Here is a 19,198-nt window from a genome sequence, read left to right on the forward strand (position 1 = left end):
CAGAAGTAATCTTTGAGGCACTAAAATTAGATCATTGTTCTAAGGATTTTGTATTTTTATTAGAGTGCATCTTCCTTTGTTTTAGAATGACTTTGAAGACAATGCAGAGTTGGAATCTAAGAACGGCATGACACAGGGCGACAAACTTCGTGCCTTAAAAAGTCAGAGACAGCCGCGATCTGCTACAACTGGAGCTCTTAGGTAATCCTCTTCCCACTTTTTGCATTATTAAATTCAGTGTGTACTAATTCTTTATGGCAAGCATATGCTCGTGTGTTTGTTTTATAATTCTGACACTTACAAATTATGGTATGTAGACCTTTTCATTTTTAGATCTCTTTACAAACATTAATACTGCCAACTTTTCAATGAGTTAGGTAGGCGCTCAAATGGGGAATCAGGAACTGAGAGGTTAAATGACTCGCCTAAGACTACAGAAGTGGTTAGTCTTAGAGCTGGTATTAGGGGACCCTAGGTGCTATGGTAATACACAAAACAACAAACAAATACTAATAATTAGAATTCAAATTTCTAGCTCCTAGTCCTGTGCTTAGTCCACCTACTACCACACCACTTTCTACCTGCTATAAACGTTAAATTTATACAGGTTTGTTGTTAGTTTAAAGTTCACTGCTTTCCACCAGAAATAGTTTGCACAATCTTAAGCTCTCTTCTTCAAAGGTTCTTCAGACTTAGATCTTCGTCAAGTTTGTTCACACCACCCTTCAAAATCTGAAGAGGCAGCATGTGCTAATATCAAACAAAACCAGCCTTCAAGATTGGTTAATGTTAGCCATTGATATTGTTGCCGTTTGTCTGGACTGCATTTGTGGTAGCCAGATACTGCTTTGTGGTGTAAAAGCTTTCATAACTGTAACAACTTACTGATGCAATTTAATATGTGCATACAGCATTGTAATTTGCCAAGTAAAAGGCCAGTGCCCACATTTCAAGAAGGGGGAACTCATTTTAGCTAAAGGGGAGTAGTCTAATGGAAGTTCCCTTTGCAGACACCTAGAAAATGGATTTCAGTTTCCTGTCTCCTGTTACGAACTGGGAAGTAGTACCCTTTCACCCTTGGAAAGATGTTTTGTATTTCTCAACAGCGACGCCTAAGGAGTTGTGGGAAGCACCATACTAAGTGCCACATATTGTCCCTCAGCAAGTGCGTAGAGTTGCTTCCTGATATGTGGACAGTTAAAGCAGATAAAAATGGTGGGAGTCCTAAAAGCTAAGAGAGATGCAGAACTGGAGAAACTTTAGAGAGGGTAGTATTATCAAACAAGGATATTTAATTTAAAATAAAACTTGCATTCCAAAGGAGAGAATTATTCTCTCTGCCACTGCAGCGGTAAAGAGATTTTTATTATGTCTGAGCCTTAATTAGTTATGCTAGAAGTATTCTAAGACAGAACTGAATATAATATGGACATATATATTGTTCTATTCCTTTCCATGTCTGTATTTTTTTTCTTTGCTGCTATTTACTAAAATAACCCTGTATCATCAGGCACCAAATAAAAATTTGAAAAATGCAACTCAAAATCTAAAGTATCAATTGTTGTCATGTTATAAATGTATATTTATTCACCATATAAAAGTTTACATTCTCATGAAAATAATTAACAATATATTTGGTTCCAATTTTAAATTATTTATCTGTATTTCTCATGAGTTTCAAGTTCCATCTTGTAAAGCAATAACTATATGAAAGTTTTTAAGGATAACAGTTAAACGAAATGCCATTTCATATGTAATCTTAATTACAGCAGTTCAAGTCAAAATGCTTTGCTATTGCTTAGTAACTGCACATGAAAAGAATATTTAATATTTGGGTTCCTTTTTCATACTTCTGATTTCCTTTTATATTTTCCCCCTTCTGCTCAAAAATTTCTTCTTTTTAGATATAATTGTAAAACATTGCCTATGCAAAAAATGTGATGCTGAAGTCTGTATTTAAATATATTGTGCCGTTCAAATAGAAGGCTTTTAAAGCTGAAGACATCATGAATAGTACTCCCCACATTCAGAAGTAAATGCAAACTTCATTTTTCAGGTAACTTTTCCACAGTAAGCTGACCAGAGACTTAGTCTTCTAACCTATTTTCAAGCTACCTTTAAAGGTGAAGAAGGAATAGAAGTTTTATTTCTATCCTTCAGTTCATATACTATGAGGAGGAGGACCACATAAATACCTAGATAGTTGGCTTTTTATAACAGAATTTTCGTATGCACGTATGAAGCTGCTACTGTATGACAGGAGATGGCAGCTGATTGTAGGTGTGATGGTTGTAGTTGAAAAACAATGTTACAGGAGTACAATTTAAAAAATTATATATTTGTATGATGCATCTCACAATTTATATGAAGCATTTTCTACTTTATGTATGCGGCACATAAATAAAACATTGCCCAAGTCAGGGTCTTTGTTCTTATATTTACTAAAAGATTGAAACGATACTTTCATAATTTTTTGTGTGACAAGCTGCTTTAATTACTTTAGGCTGGAAGATATGAAATTGCACACCAGATCAATATCACAACCTTTCAGGTATCTATTTACTTAGTTAAACTTGTGAGAAAATGTTTAGTGCATTTACATTTCATTTTTTAAAAATATCTGCTATTCTGCTCTTAACCTTTTAGTGCTTTGTCTTATCAGTTTGATTAATAGCAATTTGTTTGACTTCTGCTAATGATATTAAAATCTATTTTAAGCAGCCATTCAAGGGACAGACAACAATTGGTTAATTAGAACAGCTAGTCTTCTAGTAATGGTGGAATAAAACTTTTTTAATCTTATAACTGGGCCTTTCCTAATTAAAGTCTGCCAGTTCTGTAAAATGTATAGTAACTTTATGAAGCTGAAAAATGTCCTTTAGAGACTAGAAGGACACTACTTCACTTGTGACTTGGGTCAGAATTAAACATTTCTGCAAACCTTGTGCCACATTAAAGATAATACAATTTAGCATGAAAAGTGGTGTTAATATTAAGAACCATATTAGAAATGGTACTACATATAAAAAGATAAATTTGAATCATTATTTCCAGCAGTTGGTTATTTCCATTGTGCCTGTCACCTGGTATCTAAGGTAGATAAAGAGTACTATTTAGGGGAAAGTATTTAGTAAACAAAAGAATATATTGGCTACAGTTGTCCCAATGTGATTTTAAGAGACATGATTTTTAAGAGCACTGATCTCCATTTCCCCTTGTTTACTTTTGTCTATCTCAGAGACTCCTTGGCACAGACTTAGGGGAACTCCCACCCGAGACCATTATTACCATGTTATTTCAGTTGGAACCTTTTAAGAACACAAAGCACTTTCTCTCCCCAGAAGCTGAACATACTGAGCTGCCAGCTATGGGAGTGAGAGGATATCACGGTGTCACTAGATTTTAGGACTTGCCCAAAAATATTTCTGAGAAACCTACTGTATCATATTTCTGTTGTTATTAAGTCATATATTACTTAGTTATTAAATGCCCAATCCTAGAAAAGAATAGGTGCGGAGTACTTTTTGACATCATTTAGAAGAGAGGATGCTCAGCATCTCACAGGACCAACCCCTAAAACACAAGAATGAAGAGCAGAATTTAGGAACAAAAATGAGCTTTATCAGCAGCAGACGTTCTATCTAAAATTGGCAGTTGCAACTTAAAAATTTTAGCATGCGCATGGAGCCTTTATCCAAGTAAGTGACTTGATACATTGAGGGAAAACTCAGTGGCTGTGAATAACAAACTGATGTGATCTTTTAATATCTAAAATTATCTTTATTCTGGTTCTTTAAACATACCCAGAGTTTATTAGCAAAAATGCATAAATAGGAGCAAATCAGAGCCAAGATTTTTATTTTATTTTTTTTAATTGGGATTTTTCAAAACTGATGTGAATGGGAGCTGCTGAGTGCTTACACTTTTGAAAAATCTAGCCACCTACTTAGTGCCTAAATATGGATTTAGAAACCTAACTTTTGGCACCCACTTCTGAAAATCTTGGCTCAGATGTTTAAAACAATTTATTATTTCTGAAGTTCACATTTGAGTAATATAATCTCGCTCCCCATTAAAGCTTTGTACTTTTTCAGATTGAATAGTTCAAGTAGTACACAAGTGTCCGTGTCTCCGTCAAAGTCCTCCAAGGTGGTCGCAGCTGTTTCACCCTCTGCAAAGAGAATAAGCAGAAGCCCTACATCCTTAGGATCTAATTTAAAAAGGTACTTTTTCTTGTCCTTCTGTGGCTTTTTGGGTGGCTTAAGGGAGGGTTAGGTTATTTTCTCTAAAGTCACGTGACAAATTATGAAAGAGGCCATTGTGCTTGCTTTATACATTTGTCACTTATGTCTGAGATGGAATATAAATTAGTGGGAACACTCCCAAAACTTTAATATCTATAAAATTCTGTTCATCTCAAGAAAATGCTAAGTGGAAGATCATATGCCCTTATTATGAACTTTTCATTTGTTACCATTAGGTAACAGCTTAGATATTTCTGCTATTCTGAATAATGTAGGACGTTAAATGAAACTCACGATGGTTGATGAATTTTGACATAACGTCTGGACATAATGAATATTCATTCATTAAGATGAAATGAGATGTTATGTTAGCCCAAATAAGTGCTTTAGTGAACTAAAGGCATCCTATTTTTTACTCTCAGGATATTTATGAAATAGCTTTTTGGCTACTTTATCTTGTCTTGCATTATCTTGTCTTATATTACTACTTTTGATGTGCAATTTGTACAGAACTTGGATTTTCATTATTTCAGAGAGAAAATGAAGCTGTGTGCTACCACTGTTTATATGTGTCAGAATGGTCCTTGTCATTTTCCCCTAATGTCTTTAAATGTCTTGTGTGTGAAATCTTCACATGTATATACATTGCATGTATTTTTCCCACATGTTTTCCACTCAGCGTTTCCGTAAACTCCAGGCTAGCCAATTCTCTAGGGAACCTGTATGCTGCTTCAGATGATACAGAGAGCAAAATGATGTCATCATCCTCTAGGACAGGTTTTTCTGTAAACCATATCTCCAGTCATTTGAATGGCAGCTTGCAGCTGCCTACCAGAAATTACCATGAGCTGAACAACAACCTGTACAACAGAAGCAGCAATAATGGCACCAACCTCAACAATCCTGCCAGTTCTCACAGCACCGGGACAGATGACGACAACAGCAGCTACCAGCCCTCCTTTATGGGGTTAACTGCTTCTCCAGCACGATACCTGAGTCGTTCAATTCCTGTAAGTTCACAGCCACAAAAGCTCTCTCAGGGACATGACAGAAGCTTATCTACCTTGCTTCTTCAGCCAAAACTGTCACAAGAAAACTCTTAACAATCTAATCCCTTCTCTTTTAAAATTTCCTGAATGCGTATAGCACCTTTGTCTGTTTCTATTGTTCTTTCAACTGCTTCCTTTTTGCTGCTCCAGAATTTGGCTCAGAGAAAGGTGTTATGAAAGTAGACAATTTATAAAAATACCTTTCATGATTACAGCTTCTGACTTGGAGTTTTTTTCATTTAGATTTTCCATTTCAAATCATTTGTGTTATATTGAAATTCTCAAACTAAAAGTTATATGTAGTATAGGATCTTCCTGGATCATTAGATATCATAGGTGTCTTTATACAGTAAAATTAGAGGAACTGCTTTGTGTATATACCACCCTAAATTGAAAATAAATATGCGTAAAATGAATCAACTTAGTTCTTTAAAATGGGCACTGTTGAAATCTCATCATTTTCAAACACTGAGTTAGATAGTTCAAGGCAGTATGCCAGCCCCAAGAGTCCACCTTCTATTTTTCATGGTTTTATAACAGTGTTTTCCTTTTGAGGGGGAGGGGGTGAGAGTGGGAGGAAAGGTAAATGCTTTTTCTCCCTTGTTGCTGTGTAAAAAACCCACACAGAGGTACACTGATATAGTAATGAACTCACTATACATTGTTAAATGTACAGAGTAAAGAAACAGGGAAAAAATAGAGAAATTATTTCTTATCTTTCAGTTATAATATTTGTGGAATTTGCAAAAATAGGAGGTTTTAAACCAAAAAAAAGAGAAATCAGAAGTGTGATTTTTTTAAGTTGAAAAGTGTCCCTTTAAGACCCTATGAAAACTTCCAGAATAAATCATTCAGTATGTGAAGTCGTATTAAGTATTAAAGAAGTACAATTTTAATATCTTACGCCTGTGCCTTAAACACATAAGTGCTTTCATGCATGTGTAGGGATGGCTTACTGAATCACGGCCTGGTCTCTCTAAAACTTGATGTTCACATCTTTTTATATCAAAAATGTTTCCTGTTATTACTTCCGTTTTAACCACTTGGTCAAGACACAACAGTGATGACTACAATCATATTCTGCAGTTCTTTCTCCTTGGGAAAAAAAAATTGCTGTTTCTAAGTAGAATGCATTAAAAATAAATCAAGAATTACTTGAAATGCTAAAGAATATCAGTCTTCAATAAAATGTATAGTCTGAACAAGCAGTAGGACTGAGTGGATTTGTAGGCTCTAAAGTTTTACATTGTTTTGTTTTAAAGTGCAGTTATATAGCAAAAAAAAATCTACATTTGTAAATTGCACTTCCATGATAGAGATTTCACTACAGTACTTGTATGAGGTGAATTGAAAACTAAAGAAATTGTTTTATCTTTTTTACAGTGCAAATATTTGTAATAAAAAATAATAAAGTGAGCACTGTACACTTGTATTCTGTGTTGTAATTGAAATCAATATATTTGAAAATGTAGAAAAACATCCAAAAATATTTATAATAAATTTCAATTGGTATTCTATTATTGTTTAACAGTGCAATTAAAACTGGGATTAATCGCGATTAATTTTTTAATAGTTAATTTGTTTTGAGTTAATCGCTTGAGTTAACTGCAATTAATTGACAGCCCTACTAGGGACATTTTGAATTCCATGGCATCCATGAATGTAACTTCCTTACACAGGATCCTCTTAAAGGAAGCTGTACCTAGATCTTGTTCTCAGATTAAATATAAATGTAGGGTGTCTAATGACTAGCCAGGATAATTGTCTAGAGTACAGCTTTTAGGACAGGATAATCTAGTAACACAGCACCACTTGCTCGGATTCATTCTTGCAGGCATGGACATTTTAAAACAATGGAATAAGCCATGCAGCAAAATAAGGATCTTGAACTTCATGGAGAGCCGTGAATGTTCTTGGTTCTTTTTTTTTTTTTAATCCTCCTTGATGAATGTTCCCAGATATCTATATGTTATACAGCTGAATTCACAGACAGGAAAGTGCAGGGAAGAGGATAGGAGTGCAGGTAGAGAGAATCAGGGCTTATACGACAGAAGGCTCCACTGACTGACTGCATTTGAGCATTTCAGGCAGGTACCTTGGAAGCAAATTAAAATATTATTAAAAATAGCAATATTCATCATCAGAATAGTTAAAGTGTTAAAGACTCAGTTTCCTGTAAACTTCTCACCGTTAAGTAGTCTCATCATTTGGATGATATGAATGTTTTTCCTCTTCTTTATAATCTTGATGGTTAGAAGTGTTCCTTAATGTTTGTGACAGTTTTCCCTTCGTGGACCTGGCCTCAATAACACTCCTTCATGATCTTAGAAATTCATCATGCTATACGTGGGTTTAACTCTGAAGGGCATTTGGAAGCTACAGATGATGCAGAATGCAGTGATTTATTTTAGTCAGATTGGCTTTGAACAATTTCGCCAGTGTGCCAAAGACCCCAATGGCTTCCTGTTTGTTTCCAGCTGTATTTCAAGGTGTTGATATTGATCTTAGTCTTGTGTGATTTTGGTCCTAGCATGTCTCTCTTTCCATGCACAGCTGTAATTGTTGCGATCAGCTCACATACTAGTATCAACATCTGCTAGATTTGAAAATCTTGGAGCTGAAATGCTGACATTTTCAGTGGAGAGCTTGCAATACTCTTCAATCTGACAGAGCCCAAGATACAGTGTAAAAGACTGTGTAACTCTGGCTTTTCCCTGAAGTACATTTGGATGGGACCATTTTTCTTATTTTTAGCAGCTTAGTTACGGGCTACAGTCCATTAATTTTTTTTATTCATCAATTGTTGTTGTTGTAAATAAAATGTACAAGCAACTGTGGTAGATACATGCTTCCATTTGAAAAAATTGAAAGGAGTGATTCTGTTAGGTTTCATTTGGTCATGGGGGAATTACTCAACATCCACAAGGATCTTTTCTATATGAAGTCCCACTGGGTCACTTTTGTCCCCATCTCTGCAGTTCTATCTCTTTTCCGTTTGGCTCAAGATTGCGGAGTTGATATAAAATAGCTGTTTGATGCTCAACACTGAAGTATTCCTGGTGGAATGGTGAAAATGTCAAGAGGATTTCATTTATTTAGTGATAGCCTTATCCATTTAGAAAGAATGCTATAGGCAGGTTGATCTGCTTTGAATTCTGGTGTCCTTTTATCCGGATTTGAACATGGAAGATCAATTTTTAGTAGTGGTCAAAAGTGGCTTTTTTCATTATCAAACTATTCTGCAATGGCAGCCTGTCTTCTGACCATAGATACACCACAGTGATCCAAGTCTCTTTGACCTCTAGGCTGAGTTACTGTAATGCACTTAGTTGGAGGTTTCCTTTGAAAACTACTCATTGATTGCAGCGTCTGTAGAGCATGGCAGCATGACTGTTTAAGGAACTTGACCATGAAAGTTGATGATGCACTGTGCTATGATCTGCAAAAATAACAAGGAGTCCTTGTGGCATCTTAGAGACTAACAAATTTATTTGGGCATAAGCTTTCGTGGGCTAAAACCCACTTCATCAGATGCATGGAGTGAAAAATACAGTAAGCGGTATATATATTACAAAACATGAAAAGATGGGAGTTGCCTTACCAAGTGGGGGGTCAGTGCTAGCGAGGCCAATTCAATCCAGATGGAAGTTCTATGATCTGTTACCCAATGAATGGTAATCATCAAGGTCTTAATATTTAAACTTCAAATATAGTACTATGCTTAAGGGACAGCCTGCAGTTAGGGTTGAAGTAGTTGAGAAGGAAGGATGCAGGGCTTTGAAGGCCCTGTCATGAGTCCACTAATCCTGAAATGCTCTGCCTTGGATGTTTGTTTGTTTTGCACTTTTCTTGTATCCTTCCAAGTAAGGATCAGTGTGGCTTTTTTTCCTTTCCATTTATATATTATAAGATGGTGGTATTTTTGTATTGAAGGTGGATTATTGGTCTTATTATTTGGCCACTTTACTGTGTATTTTTCTTTATAATTTTTGTGTAGTCTATATAAACAAACACGTGGGTTCACACACCCACAGAGCCCTGTGGGCATGAGATGTTTTATAAGTAATCATATATTCAACAACTTCTTTGTCACTCTATTTTAATTTTCTTGTGAGGTTATTCACAGTATCATGGATAAAACATCAAGAATCGTAAAACCAAGTAGTGCTATAAGCTAGTAGAGGAATAACACATGCAGTGTAAAGAAGTCCAACCAGGAATCCTCAAAACTACAAAACTTAGAAAGTTCAGTGCAAAATGTGACATTCTAAAAGCAACAGTTAACATCCCTTTTAGCATTACACTGGGTCCCTACAGCCTTACACAGCAACTTATCTTCCACAGAAAGTGCAAGTATGGTTTGTTCCATGAGTGAACATTTTAACAAACAAAATAAAAACCTGCATTAGAGGACCATTGGAAATTAAAAGCTAAACTGTTGTTCCATATTTAACCCAACTGTTTTGCAGCACATCATATCTTACATACAGCTATGTAACATCATACATAGTACTATTCTGGAATTTTATGCATTACCTAGACACAAATAAGAAAGGAGCCCCAGCCATAACTTAATTTCTTCACCTATTTTGATTAGTGTCATATTCCTGTTGTTAATGTCTAGCTTTTAGTCTTATTACTGGGGTTCAAAAATGACTTTAATAGAGGAAGACTTTTACCTCAGAAGAAAAATTTCGGCACAGGTGACTATAAATAGCTGAGAAAGGAGAGGTAATTGAATAACTAACCCAAAAATGGTAGCAGGTGCTCTCAGCCAGTCAGCTGTTTTTCATTTTCTGAGAGTGTGAGAACCCAAAAGAGAAAGGTGAACTGCCATAATGGAGCAGAGTTGCCTTGGCTTAAATCAGAGGTCTTCAATCTGTGAGGCATGCCTACTTAGCAGGGCACGGAGTAATGTTCGCAGGGCGCAGCTGGGGCCCAGCCCCCACAGAGGGCAGGGAGAGAGCGCCGCCCAGATCCACTCCATAGCTGCAGGCCATGGCCCCCAGCCAAGGGTCCGTTCCCACCCCCACCTATGGCCCTAACCTCGGCCCCCTTACCCTTGCCCATGTTCCCCCCGGAGCCATGGCCCTGCTCCCAGCTCCATGGGAGGGGGCGGACAGGGGTGAGAGTGTGAGGTAAAAAGTTTGGGGACCATTGGCTTAGGTAAAGGAGGAGATGCTGTTTTTCCACATGCAGGTAATGAGAGATCAGAGGGGAGAGAGGAGAAATGTTTACTTTAATTTGCATGTGATCATGAGAACCAGATGACTGAGCACTGGTCTAAATAGAATTTATTTAGGTAGTCTAGGAAGATGCTTGGTAAGACAGAGAGCCTTTGAGAAAAAGGGGTCGTGTTGTCTAGGATATGTAATTGAGTGTTTTAAAACAGAACAATCTTTTCTCTCCCCATCAGACACCTATATGACTCAGTAATGTCGTCTCACCAAGAATGATGTAATCTTCCAATAGTTCATGTTCTGTCATTCACTGGTTAGGAACAGAGATTGTACACAGCCAAATATGATGTGTACTTTTTAAGTGCAAAAGCTATAATCTTCTCAATAATGTCTAGTTGGCCGTAAATGGAGTTTTTTCATAGTTCCTGTAAATCAGAAGCAATGAAGGAAAATACTTAAACTAATATAGGTAGAAATATGCATAGAGCTTTTGCATTGTAACAAAACATCAGTTGCTTATGATTTTTTTTAACCTGTGAAATAGCAGTAATTTGTCTGATTTTAGTGCAATGGCCTAATAGCTTTAAGTATGGTTATAGTCAAAAAAGTGATTGTGAAAATGTCACAACAGATATGTTTGCTGCCTGTATTCAAAGTCACATTGGCATACTTTTCTGACTAAAATACGTTTTTTCTAATTGTACTCCTGTCAGCCCTGCATAACTGTCACAAACACAAGGGAGAGAGCTGAATTCTCTTCTGGCTTATGCATCGTCAGATGGATTGTTATCTGAATCACAGTTGCAGAAAGAGGCCAGAAGGGATCATTAGATCAGTGGTTTTCAAACTTCTTTTCTGGGGACCCAGTTGAAGAAAATTGATGCCCATGACCCAGTGGAGCTGGGGATGAGGGGTTTGGGGTGTGGGAGGGGCTCAGGGCTGGGGCAAAGGGTTGGGGTGCAGGAGGGGGTCAGGGCTGGGGTTGCAGGCTCGGGGATGAGGGGTTTGGGGTGCAGGAGGGGCTCTGGGTTTGGGGGTGGGGCAGAGGGTTGGGGTGCAGGAGGGGGTCAGGGCTCTGGGCTGGGGATGCAGGCTCTGGGGTGGGGCCAGGGATGAGGGGTTTGGAGTGCAGGAAGGGTTTTCGGGTTGGGGGACGGGGCTCAGGGCTGGGGTAGGGGGTTGCGGCACGGACTTACCTCCGGCAGCTCCCGGTTAGCAGTGCAGCCAGGGTGCAGAGGCAGGCTTCCCTCCCATCCTGGCACCTCTGTCCACGCTGCGTCCCGGAAGCTGCCAGTAGCAGGTCCAGCTCGTAGGTGGAGGCACACAAGCAGCTCTGCACGGCTCTTGCCTGCAGGTGACACCCCACCAGCTCCCATTGTCCGGAAAGCAGCCAATGGGAGGGTAGAGCCAGTGCTCAGGGCGGGGGCAGCGCGTGGAGCCCCATGGCCCCCCTGCCTAGAAGCCAGACCCACCGCTGGCCACTTCCGGGGCGCAGCGCGGTGTCTGAACAGGTAGGGACTAACCTGCCTTAGCTGGGCAGCACTGCTGACCGGGACTTTTAATGTCCCGGTCAGCAGTGCTCACCAGAGCTGCTAGGGTCCCTGGGTGCTGAGCAAGGCGACCCAGTGCCTTACATGCCAAGACCCAATACTGGGTGGCAACCCAAACTTTGAAAAACACTGTATTAGATGATCGTCTGATTTGACTTCCTGCATATCCCTGTAACCCCTGTATTGAGCTCAATAACTTGTGTTTCACTGAGGAATGTGTTCCAGAAAGGCATCCAATTTTGATTTGAAGATATTGAGAGATGGAGAATCCACCGCTTCCTTTGGTAGTTTGTTTCACTGGTTAATCACCCTCACTATTAAAAAATTTGTGCCAAATTCAAATTAGAAATCTGCCTGCCTACAGCTTCCAGCCACTGTGTTTTGTTATGCTTTTCTCCACTAAATTAAAGTGTCTTTTAGTACCCAGTATTTTTGACCTGTGGAGGTACTTATGTGCCTGCTAATTTTTAAAATGTTTATTCCTGTTAGATGTGATTTAAAATCCTCCTTGGTTACTGATGGACTAGAAAGTACTTCATCATCCTCTTGTGATACCAGTACATCATTTTGCTTCTTTCCAAATACAGAACAGAAATATATATTGAACGCTTCTGCCTTTTTCTGCATCTTTAATAAGTTTTACTACCTCCATCTACTAAAGGTACTTACTAGTTATAATACCTTGCTTGGATTTTTCCCCCTCATATCTTAAAAAAAGAAACACTCCTCCATCTTATTGTTCTTAGCTTTACAGCTATTGATTTTTCCCTGGTGTCTTCAGAATCCCTTATCAGTTTTTTACATTTCATAGCAATCTATATAAATGAGAGGTTATCCATTTCCTTTTTTTCCATTTGTCATATGTTGCTATATGATACATTAACCACACCAGGATGCCATGAGAAAGTTCCCATGAGATCTTTGATTTTCAAATTGCAGAGTGAGTTTGCCACACAAGTAGTTAAAATAATTATCCTTTTACTTGTAAATTTACAACATACTGGATATGGATATTGTTTCCATGTTTTTCAAATTGTCTTTAAAATACCAAGAAAACTATGTTTGGTTCAGTGCCTCTTGGCACCCCCAGTATACAGATTGTTCCAACAACCCTAGCTTGACTTGAAGCACATCAGTAATTCCATTAAAGTCAGTATGACTATTTACATCTTTAATGTTATTCTTTTAGGTGCTTTGCTGGATCAGGCCCTTTGTGAGTAATTAGCAGCTTGTCCACACAGTGCCTTAGTATGCACCAGTGGGGTGTAAATTTTAATGTGCACCAGCGTGTCATGCATTAACTTGCCCACGTAGACCCTGCTGGTGCACACTAAAAGTTCTCTAGTGTGCATTAATGTAGCAGCATTTGAAACAGGACTCTGTTAATGCATACTAGGGAACTTTTAGAGCTCACGAGCAGAATCCACATGGATCCACAGTTAGTGCAGAACACACTGGTGTGCATTAGAATTTACACCGCTGCTAGTGTGCATGAAGGCCACTATAGGCAATATGTAGACAAGCTCTAGTCTGATGATTAGGCATAAAATATCAAGTTGGCTATTGTATCAGACCACACCAGGATGCCAAAAGAAAGCTCCCTTGAGATCTTATGGATATCCTTTTTAAAATTATCCCTTTTAACTTAGTTTACTTATTTTTATTACTCAGTTTACTTTTATTGCCTCATCATGTTCATTAGTAAAAACACTTTTATGACTAATTCTTTATTTTCACATTTTAAATTCTGCTGGTCTTCAAAATAGACCATGTCTGAGTTTTGTCAAAGCCAGATAACTCCAATGTGGATTCAGGGAGTTTAAAAAAAACATTAGTATTCGAATTCAATATGGTAGGTCATACTTAAAGTGCACATGTACACAGATCTAAAATGTTAACTGAAGTAGTGAAAAAAGATAAATACAATCCACAGGCAGTAAAACAAGGATTATATTATGGGATCCAAAACATTAGGTAAACAATTTTTCAGGCCCCCCACCCCGGAAAAGAAGGTTTAAAAAAACCATTTGCTACAACTGTGATTGCAATCACGGAGAAAAAAGAATGCTTTATTTTTGTACAAATAAAAAAATTAAAATTTCAAGTAAATAAAACTAAACAAGGCCATTGCACTTTTCAGCAATTTAGTTGTAATTATAGCTACCATTGTAGCTTAACAAGCTTTTAATAGGAAATGTATTGGGGATAATAGCAACAAGATTTAATCTGCAAAGAAATGAAGAGCTTCTTACCATGGCCAAATGATGATGTATGTGAGGAAATTATCGTTTTTAAAATTCAGTTTAGTTCTTCACTGTACTTAGAAAATGATTTAGAACAGTGGGAGGAGGATCTTTTATTGCTATTAAGTCAAGATGACGAGGAGGTGGAGATGCTGAAAACAGCAGTGTACATCACAAGACAGAAACTCCTACCCATCTGTGACAAGCATTTAAAAGACAAACCAAAACAAGTGATCAGTGTTTTAATCTCTCTGTACATGTGCTATATACTTATTTGTTCTTCTTTTTGATATGTTGCTATGGATTTTTATCTTTCACATCCTGATATTCCATGTTGTGATAAAGCACAGATCTTCTGATATCAAGAATTGCAGCTTGAATCCCAGAATTAAAATGTTACTTAAATTGTGATTCCAGAATCATGAGTTACAATTTACTATTAAGTAATGATGTGCTGTTCTTAGTTCTTTGAGTCAACTAATGACCCATTCCTAATTGCTGTCTGGTCATTGTGCACCTATCAAAAGCTAAAGAATCGTCCATTATTCTGAAACACCCAATTATATAGAGTTAATTTTTAAGCTTTCAAGTTTGTGATGGAAGTTGTTAGTCAGCTCTACTTTGACTTTAGTTTTTAAGAGATCACTGCAAAAACTTTACAATTCCACAGGGACTATATTTCAGTCAATAAAATATTCCTTTAACAAAATGGTCTTAAAATAGCTTTGAGACCAGCAGAAATCTTAAGTATTCATGGACAAAAAGAAATACGGACCCTTCAGCATCAATTACATACAGTAATGGATTGCCTCACAGACTTTCTTGACAGGGCTAATAATCAGGCACAATTGCCAGTGGGTAGATCAGGAAGAATAGCATGGTGCAGGTTTTCAATTCCCTTGTGGTCCTAACCCCTGTAATAAAGTAGTTTGCCATTTTAAAGACCTCTTTCTGTCTTTTCTTTCTTTTACAATGACCTGTCTTTACATATTTACTCTCGTATGTAAAGACACGGTCCCTTCAATCTGAATATATTCATTACTAAAGCCTTGCTACTCTAGTGAAAGCTGTTCAAAAATGTATATAGAAAGTGGGATGGGGGTTTAACATATGAAAGAAAGCACTCAGATGCTGTCAGAAACATCCACGGTGTGCCAAATACCTTGGAGTTATATCTCTGATTATTGAACTCCATAAAAGCATGTGTGTTTGAACAGATATATAGGCTTTCTGAAAATTTTTTTTTAAACTTAATTTTTTGGGGGATTTTTAAACTTTTTCACTTAGCTCTATTGTGGATGGTAATCTAGCTTCTGGGTGAATTAATGGTGTTTTAATCATTTTTTAAAAAATCATCTTGAATCAGCCTTTGGATAAATCTCAGATTCCTAGCTTCCTTGGAGTTCACACTAGGGAAAGCTGGGGTCTTTTCCTAACAGTCCTCTGTAATCCTATTGCATTGCTACTCTTTTTAAGTATATTTTGATATAGTTTATAATTGTTTTTCAAATATATTTTAAGGCAACTGTGATGAACTTTCAAAGTAAAAGTAATTTTTATTCATCAATACAATTTTATTAGAATTGGTAAACATTTACCTATCTTCATTCATTACAAAGCTACTGCTCTAACACAACTGACACAGATCACATCTGTATTGGAAGAAATACAGACAGAAATACAGTTAGACCATGTCAATCTGAATTTTACAATCCTTTTTAATATAAAGTCATATTAGTTTTTAACTGATACACTACCAATTGCAAGACTGAATAGTTGTAAAATATTGTGGATAACCAGATGCAGATAAATGAACCAGTAAAGGTTATCATGCCTTCCTCTTAGCTGTACTAATTTTCTGTCTGCTACTCCATGTTAACTGCTTGCAAAAACTATTCACCGTCCTTTCTCTCTTTTGTTTTTTTCATTTTGCTAATTATCTCTAGAATGTTCCACTGTATTTAATTATGTTTTGCTTTCTGGCTTCCTTTCACAGTAATTACCCATACCTTACATGTTTCCTGTGTCATCTGAATCAAAATCTGTAAAGTGCATTGTATATTTTAGTAGCATTTTCATTCTCATTGTTCGAGAGAGAATGAAAACAATTAAATTACTATAACTATAATCACATTTTTTTTCTATTGAGATCAGTTTTAAGGGTATTGTCTGTATTTTGGATTTGAATTTCATAAGGTTTTCATTAAAAACAAAAAAAAAAAGTCTAGAATTCTCTGAATTAGAAGTAATTGAATTAAAATGTAATGAATTATATAAAAGGACAATGCCAGTTATATCTTTAAAGAATTTTGTATCCCAGTTACTCACAAACAATACATCTTGATACCTAAAAACATTTAAAAGTAATGCTGTTACCTAAAACTTCAGCATAAACTGACGGGGGAAAGCTAGTAAATATAAATCTACATACAGAAAAGATGCATCTGTTTTATACAGCTCTTGCCCATTTTTGGTGCATTTGCTATATTATAGTCCAAAATACATTCATTTTTTGGCCTGTGTACAGGAGACCTTGGAATAGTCCTGTTTTCCTTTATGGCTTAATATATTTTTTTCTCCTAGAAATACAGTTTCTTGATTTGAAGGTACAAGTTGTGTGTGTTTAAAGTGACTTCTCTTAAACTGAATGTTAACACCAGTTTCTGTTTCTCCTCTGCACAGTCCCTTCAGTCTGAATATGTTCAATACTAAAGCCTTGCTGCTTCGATGAAAGCTGTTCAACTCTTAATCCCATTTCTTCATGGAGGAGCAATGTTGAGGGAAAGAAACTGCTCACTGAGAGGAGAACTCTTCATCCCTAGATACATTAAAACATTAAACTAAGACGCCCAGCAGAGACTTTAAACAGCCAGAGATTTCTGATTAATGACTACTGCAAATGCACTGAAGTTAAATTTATGAAAATTGCAACAATTTTGTATACAGCTGGAAAATTTTAAAGTTGACTCTGACTTGAGGGTATTTCTAATGGATTTCAATAATACATTTATAATTACATTTGTGTATACAGTGTTACAGTATGTATGTATTAAGAAAGAGTATTTTGGTAAACTATAAATATATATAATTATGTAAAAATTAGAATATATTTTGATTTAGATTCCTTCACTTCTTTGCTACCAAAAATATATATTTTTAAATATATTTTAAGGTTTATCTACAGTGTATGAAAACATTTTATGAACAAAACCATTTTTGGTTTTATTTATGGGTCCATTGTTACCGCTTCAAGCTCAGTTTGTTTTTAGCAACTAATCTGCTTTAAGTAACTTAGTTGGAAAACTGGTTAGTTGTATCATCTGATAGAGCTTGGTATATCATCAAGTTTTCCTTTCAGCTGTCAGCTGCTAATGTTCCATATGGTCATCCTAAAAGGAACTTAAAATAGCTACTTGTGGATTAGGGAAAACCCAACATTCGTATCATCATATGTCCTCCTTTTGAAAAAAAAATAATATAGCTGCTAATTCTGCTATATTACTAACATTTTCCTTCTGATAATTTATTTTAAAGGGATGTTTTACTCTTAGCTTTTTACTTTCAGCATTGCTAAATGTGTGTACCATTTGATCTACCCTATAGTTACATTTGTGTTGTAGCAGTTTTAAAGTCTAACATAAATCAGAATTAACCTTCTGCTGTGCATTTAAACTGTGCATGAAAAGAAAGGCCAAATTCAGAACGGACATAAGCAGCGTAATTCCACTGAATTGGGTGGAGTTGCACACCTGGCCACCGTTATAAGCAGGTGTGCAAGTTGGATGGCAAAAAATGTTGCCACAGATTTGGACATGGAAGGAAAAAATTATTTGCATTACAGTTTGCAAGTGAATTAATCTTTTATAGACATTTTCTCGACTGTACTCTATTGTTAGCTAACCAGACATCCAATCAGGCTATTAATTATTGTTACACCACAAGCTAATTTCACCAGTGGTACAGACAACCTTGGACTTGTAGATCTACTTAGAGTTAATTAGGAATAAAACTTACTGAAAGCATTTCAAACAATGTTAGCAGATGAGGTTTGTAGTACTTGACAATAACAGAACTATTTCTCCTATATTTATAGGAGAAAGTGTCTTGGTGATATCATCACATACATATATGTACAAAAAAAAAGTGCTTTTGAAAAAAATGCACTAATTTGATTCTGCAATGAATGATCAGTATAATTCGGAATGCAGCAATAAAACCTAGAATTGTCAGCCTCAAATCTTTTCACTAGTTACAGAAAGATGAGGAGGAAATATTAGGCTAAACGTTGAGTCCTCATTGCTAAAGTACATTGAGTGGACTAACCTGAGTAAACATACAAGTAGGTGCTGGGAGAGGGAAGAGGGGCAGCAAATGAAGTTACGATAATTTAATGTTTTATTATGAAAAAAATCATGTTTAGATCACATTTTGACAGGAAGCAGTCATAATGAAAATCCGTATAGTTACATAAACCATGTTGAATGCAGCTATTTAAATCACTGAATAAAATTTACATGCAATAGCCTTGTGTATATGTAACATATACACACACCAAGTAGCATATGTTTGTGCGTGCATATATATATACACATAATGATATACTGTATATGAATGATTGTTAGGTTAATTGTAAGGTAATTCTACCTCCTATAAAATTGTTTGTATTTTGTTATGAATAGTTTGCCTCATAAAATACATATTTTGTTCTATTTTGAAGTGTAGACACTTCTAATCAACAATAAAAAAGAGCAATGCTTATATAAGTCAGCTGCCTCCTTTGTTCTTTCATCTCTCTTACTCAGATTTTACTCTGGCTTTTGTCAGTCATTGTACAAGAATAGAGTTGACTCTTAACTACATAATATTAAACTGCTTTTTCAAAAGACTATAATTCTACTGTTGTAGATGATGCGTTTTTAAGAGAGAATTTGA

At 36.4% G+C, this 19,198-nt stretch overlaps 1 protein-coding gene across 6 annotated transcripts in view; it reads left to right on the forward strand.

Moving 5' to 3' along the window:
- Nucleotides 1–19,030, forward strand: part of CDC14A (cell division cycle 14A) — a 118,391-nt gene extending 99,361 nt beyond the window's left edge. For 4 of the 6 annotated variants that reach the window (XM_048860218.2, XM_048860216.2, XM_075131594.1 and 1 more), the window contains 5 exons: nucleotides 86–201; nucleotides 2,504–2,551; nucleotides 4,095–4,223; nucleotides 4,924–5,254; nucleotides 16,949–19,030. In XM_048860218.2, the coding sequence (XP_048716175.1) occupies nucleotides 86–201; nucleotides 2,504–2,551; nucleotides 4,095–4,223; nucleotides 4,924–5,254; nucleotides 16,949–16,978 (654 nt within the window). In that variant the 3' untranslated portion in view covers nucleotides 16,979–19,030. Of the gene's footprint in view, nucleotides 1–85; nucleotides 202–2,503; nucleotides 2,552–4,094; nucleotides 4,224–4,923; nucleotides 5,498–16,948 lie in introns of those variants that run through there. The other 2 variants (XM_048860221.2, XM_048860219.2) reach the window with 2 other exon arrangements.
- Nucleotides 19,031–19,198: the final 168 nt, after the last annotated feature.

This window comes from Caretta caretta, chromosome 8, assembly GCF_965140235.1.
Source record: "Caretta caretta isolate rCarCar2 chromosome 8, rCarCar1.hap1, whole genome shotgun sequence".
Classification (NCBI taxonomy): Eukaryota; Metazoa; Chordata; order Testudines; family Cheloniidae; genus Caretta; species Caretta caretta.